General features: G+C 34.8%; 1 protein-coding gene across 1 annotated transcript; it reads right to left on the bottom strand.

The window, feature by feature from the left end:
• Positions 1-3,055: 3,055 nt before the first annotated feature.
• On the bottom strand, positions 3,056-5,947 carry LOC133833160 (disease resistance protein RPM1-like). The gene has a single exon (XM_062263411.1). It carries the CDS (start codon positions 5,945-5,947, stop codon positions 3,056-3,058), a length of 2,892 nt encoding a protein of 963 aa, XP_062119395.1.

Genomic DNA, 5,947 nt, shown 5'->3' with positions numbered 1-5,947 from the left:
TTTTTTGTTGTGTTTTTTCCTATTTTTTCGATTTGGTTTGGACAAGTTATTTGGGTTTGGCGGGTTGCAAAAATTTTTTAACACCCGAAGCTATATAATGTGCTGAGCATCAACATCAATAGATCGATCAATGTTTTAGTGCACTAGGAGAAAATTCGAGAATTGACTCATGTTGAGCATTCATCTATTTGATTGGAACACATCCAACGAAACTGACCTTGCCAACAACATGGTTCGAAGGAAAGTTGGTCGAGACTAACTACTATTTGAAGTTTCTAAATTTCCCTTTGAAGAACACACTAGTTGAACGACATGCACTCTGGTGCCTTGGTTGGACACACCAATAGCATTTTTTGTAATCATCTCAAAAAATAACTTAGAAAATTATGAGAATTTTTGTACCCATATTTTGGGGTCTACAAACACAACATAGAACAAAAGTGGGTTTTTAGTATGCTCCTCTAAATTTTGTAACAATTCAATCCCTAAGAGTATATATTTTTTTGGTAATATGTTCTTGAGTTTCAAAAACAGCAACAATTAAGTCATTTTAGTTAAAAAAAAAATTACAAACTTTTAAGTTTGGGATAATGACTACAAAACTACTCAAGTAGTTACAATTCTTGCAGTTAAATACATATGCAAAAATATGAAATTAGATTGTATTTAGATTTTAATCACAATCACAATCAAAATGAAAATTTTATGGTTTTATTTAGATTTTTCATTAAATTAATGTTTTTTAGTTTTAAAAATACTTTTGTTAATTTTTTAGAATTTAAAATATTTTATTTAATTTTTTTCTTATAAATTTTTAATTATTTTTAAAATATTTAAAAATTAAATTTGGAATTAAAATAATTTTTTTATTTTTTCTTGAGTTTTTTTAATTATTTTTAAAATATTTTGGACTAATTGGAGGCTACCACGTGTCTCACAATGTTAGTTTTAACATTTGACTTAGTGCAAGAAAACTTAATACTTATGATTTTGTTGTCAAAATTCTTGTGAAATTCTGTTTTTAGTAATTACCAAATTAATTAAACCATGAATTAATTAAAATGCGGAATGGTAATTAATTGTTTACACAGAAAGCAGATCTGTCGAAATAGAATCCGAACTTGTCACGACAGAACTGAACACAATAAATAGACAGTGCAAAAATTAAAGAACACAATGAATTTTTACAAGGTTCAGAAACCCTTTCGGATAACTTACTCCTTGGGGCCACGCCCAGAGAATAAACCAATTAGTAAAGAAACAAAGTGTACAAAAGCATTGACTTAAACAATGTAAGACTCCCTCTTAAACTATTGCCGCAATCTTGTTGTACTCTTCTCTACGAATCTGGTTTGATGAAACGCTGATTCTCTTGAACTCCCTTCAAAGAATAGTGAGTGCACACTTCCTCCCGAAGTGGGACTTAGATAGAATCCTCTCCCGAAGATCCTTATGAACACGTTCAAAATAGACACTATCTGATTACAAAGGACTAGATAGATATCCACAAGTACACTCAACACTCTCACAAAGATTAAGGTGAACAAACTTAATCTCTACAAATAAAACACACTCTTCAAAATGGAAGAGGTGAAAATTCCAAAGGCCTTGGCAAGGTATTTATAGGCAGGGAACATCCAAGGCCATTATTTTCTGGTATCTCTGAAATTAATTTGCGAATTCCTTTGATTTAAGAAATCAGCCAGCCAGATGCATTCTGTGTCGACAGAAAAAGAAACTGATGAGTCAGCAACGAAGTCAGCCTCATCTGGCAGAACGAACATGGTCATTTCTTTTGACCATGTTCATTTTCGACACCAACTTAATTCCAGAATAGACATAATCCCACATAATCCCTGAAAATAATCTTAAGATATTTGCACAATATATTTTTACCAAGAATTGATTATTTGAGATAATTAAGGTAACAAATATATTCACACTTAAAGATATTTTCACATAACAAAATCAGCTGAAAATATTGCTTAATAAAACCGAAAATCAATATGGAGATATGCTACTGAAAATCAACTTAATTTTTCTTTAAACAATTAAAATATTTTGTCTAAATTAAAGTTTAGCCAAAAAAGGATTTTACATCTTGTATGGGTATTTAACTACTAGGATCATAATTACTTGAGTAATTTTGCCGTCAAATTTTTTACATAGGTATTTAAATACAAGAATTATAACTACTTGAGTAGTTTTGTCACTATTATCCCTTTAAGTTTTATTAATAATTTTGACATTAGTCTAAATACTATAACACCTCTAAATATTTTTACACATCATACTATATAAAAAAATCCAAACAAAACAAATTAAAAATCTAATAATTTTGTTGATAAAAAGTAAAAAAAATAAGAACTTAATTGTTAATGGTTATAGAACTCAAGGACTAAATTGCCAAACTAATTTCTTAAGGACTGAATTGCCAAATAAGATAAAACACACGAGGCATTTGTGCTAAAATCTCAACAAAATTTGAAAAATCAGAGAAAAATATTTATTAAACCGTGTCTTTAAAGTCAAAATCACCATTGGGGATTGCCATGATACATAGGTTGTCTTGAATTCATATAAAATATATAGTGTTTCTTATTAGGTGTTAGTAAAGACAAAATAAATTATATCTCTTTTATTCATTAAAATAACACAAAATTACAAGTGTGCAAAACAGCTAACAAAGTCACACAATATTTGTAAATAAAGAAAAAACAACAAAAGAGTGAAATTACACACAAAGCCTCAAATGACAAAACTAACATCATAAAATTACTTTCACACAAAGGGTATATTTGTAAATTAATGTAGAAAAAAACACACTAAGAAATTGAAACATTTGCTCACCTTCATTTTTAATTGGATATATCAGGAGGGAATAATGATATGTGCACCCAAAATATACTATGAAACATTACATACAGTGATGTGCCAGTTTAGCCTAGCCAATCACATTTATTAAAACTTTGACCTATTGTTTTAAAAAATAATAATGTGACACGTCACTATACGTAATATTTGGAAGAATTTGGGTGCACGAATCATTACTCTATCATGAGATATGTCGATAAGACATTATTCTCCTGCTTAATGCATGGCCAGCATTACTACTACTACTTGAAGAAGCTTCATCATTAGATCTCTGAATATGGTTTTTCAGCTGACCCTCATTAATCCTCCTATTAATATCATAAATAAAATCACCACTCATCCCATACACAACCAATTCTTCAAGTTTTTCAAGAGAACAACTTGTTGGAAGTGCCTTTAATTTCTCACACTTGCATATGGTCAGTTTTTGCAGCATAACCAATGCCATAGTCTCCACAACAACCTCCTTTAGCTCATCAAATTGCTCCACATGCAGTTTCCTAAGGCTTTTGAACGTATTAGCTTTGAAAACCAACTTGGTTCCCACGTAGTAATCAACCATTTCAAGCTCCATCAAACACTGTAAAGATTCAAGATTCTCCAGTGGACTACTACTTTCATCCTTGAGCCTTAGCTTTGAAGACTTGAGTACAAGCTTAACCAAACTCGAAAGAGACTTAATCCAGCTTGGAAATCTCCTTAGACCACCTTCTAAATTCAAGTGTTGGATACTCATAGGAGGCTTTGTTATGTGATCCAAATCAAGAAACCTCTCAGCTGTGGCTGCTCTAACTTTGATTTTGCAGAGATTTTCCATTTTCTGAATGGACTCACACAATTCCCTTCCATTTTTTTCATGGTGATTGGCAAGACCAACTTTCCTCAGTTGCTTCAAATGTCCCAATTGCTTAATGACTTCAACATTTTCCACTGCTATCAGAGATACTTTCTGTAAAGAGGATATGGATCCAATACCAGAATTAGAAACGCAGATTGCTTGAGGTTCGCCACTAATAATCGTACTACTTCGTCGAGAAACTAGGAGATGGCGCAATTTTTGAAGCTTGTGGATCCATTTAGGCAATTTTTTCACCAATGTGTACTTGAGATCCAAAGTTTCCAAATGGACGAGTTTCTGTATTGAATCTGGAACTGTCTCTATACATGTATACCTCATATTAAGACACTTCAAGAGAATGAAAGAGCCTACATATTTGGTAAGATTTTGCACTGGTACTTGTTGCAAATCTAGAACCTTTAACAGTCTGAACTTTCTCAAAAACATTTCCAAGTGATGATCTTGATCACTATAACTGGATGTTGTGAATGATCTTATTCTGTTTTTCATTCTTTCCCTTCTAGATTCTTTCTTTGAGCCATCCTCAATGGTACCAATGTCATGATGATGATGATGACCAAACATAAACAAAGTACGAACATACTTAGCATCGGTTATCATCTCATCTGGTTTTAATGGAAAAGATTCATGAAAGGAAAGCCGTCGAACCTTTTCATTTAGGCTTGGTTTGGAGTTCTTCCTGTCCACAACGGTGACAAAGTTTCCATCCTTGGACAAAGGAGCTATAAACTCATGGTATAACCTCAGAACTTGGCAAGTTCTTACACGACCATCGATCTCAGAAGAGCAAATGCGAACCAAGTTTCGTCCAATGAGTTCGTTGAGATAAGTTTCCGCAACTTCTTCTGGCGTTTTCCCATTCACTTCCTTGACAAACCCCTCGGCTAGCCAGGAACGAATCAACCTCCCGCGCGAGACAGATTGGCCTTCTGGAAAGATGCTGAAATACAAGAAACAACTCTTGAGATTTTCTTGAAGATCCACAAAACTTGGCTGCAAAACACTGCTTATAATGGGAAACTTTGAGCTAGTTCCAATCTCATGTGCAAGGCTGTTGTAAAAAGTTTCCCAATCACACTCAAGTTCTCTCCACTGCCCAGTTGAAAGCAGAAAACCAACTGCAGCAATAGCTAGAGGCAGACCATCACACTTGTTCAATATTTTACTGGACACTTTTTCCAAAATGTTTGGACAACGACGAGTTCTTGGAAAAGCTCGTGCGTAGAAAAGCTCCCTTGCCTCTTTCTCAATCAACCCATCTAGTTTATGTGTGTGTTTGGGTTTATCATCAGCTACATCAATATTGTTTCGAGTAGTGATTATAACCCGGCTACCATTTTCTTGATCAGGTAAATCTTTCAAAATCTGCACCAAACTTTGTCGATTCCAAACATTGTCAAGAACGATCAGATACCTTTTCTGATGCAGATAGTTGTGTAGTCTTATTGTGTCAACTCGTCCAGATTCACTGACAATACTACTATCGCCGGTAGTTGGATCGAAACGACTGTCTAACACCAACACCTCACTGGAATCATAACGAGACAGCCGAAGCCAAGCTCGGCAATGGAAGTGCGTCACCACATGTTGATCTGAATAAACTTTCTTAACAAGAAAAGTCTTGCCCGAACCACCAGGACCAACAACTTGAATGGTCGTACGCTTCGAGTCTCCATTGATCAACTGATTCAACATCTCTTCTCGGCGTGTTATGAACCCCACCAATCTGTTGTCCTCGAAAAATGAGTCCGATGCTAAGTCAGTCAGCTCCGAACCATGTTTTTCTGCTGCCATACGATCCATCAGCTTTTCGGCTTCGATTCTTTGGTTGATCCTCTTCTCTCGTTTGGATAAGCGTTTGATGGGTTTGTGATTAATCATTTTATGAGCCAAGTCGTGGACATACTGAGCGCGTGCATTTGGGTGGGGTTGAGTACGATCCATGTGAACTTCGAACATGAAATCGTCGAGTGCATCTTCGATGTCAGCAGTTACGTCTTTAATCTTGTTTACTAAATCTTGAGAAACATGATCTTTTTCCTGATTTTCTTTCAACTTGATGAAGGCTTGAAATGATGAGAGCTGACGTTTGAGTTTTTCAACGTCTTGTTTTGCTCCGGAGCTCCCTCCTTGATCGGAGAGACTGGCTAGTACTCTGTTGACCAAGACCAAAGCCACCGGCAGAGCTGCGGATACTGATGCCACCACTTCCAT

This window comes from Humulus lupulus, chromosome 4 (genome assembly GCF_963169125.1).
Source record: "Humulus lupulus chromosome 4, drHumLupu1.1, whole genome shotgun sequence".
In the NCBI taxonomy this organism is placed as follows: Eukaryota; Viridiplantae; Streptophyta; class Magnoliopsida; order Rosales; family Cannabaceae; genus Humulus; species Humulus lupulus.
This window is presented reverse-complemented; position numbering and strand designations above follow the sequence as displayed.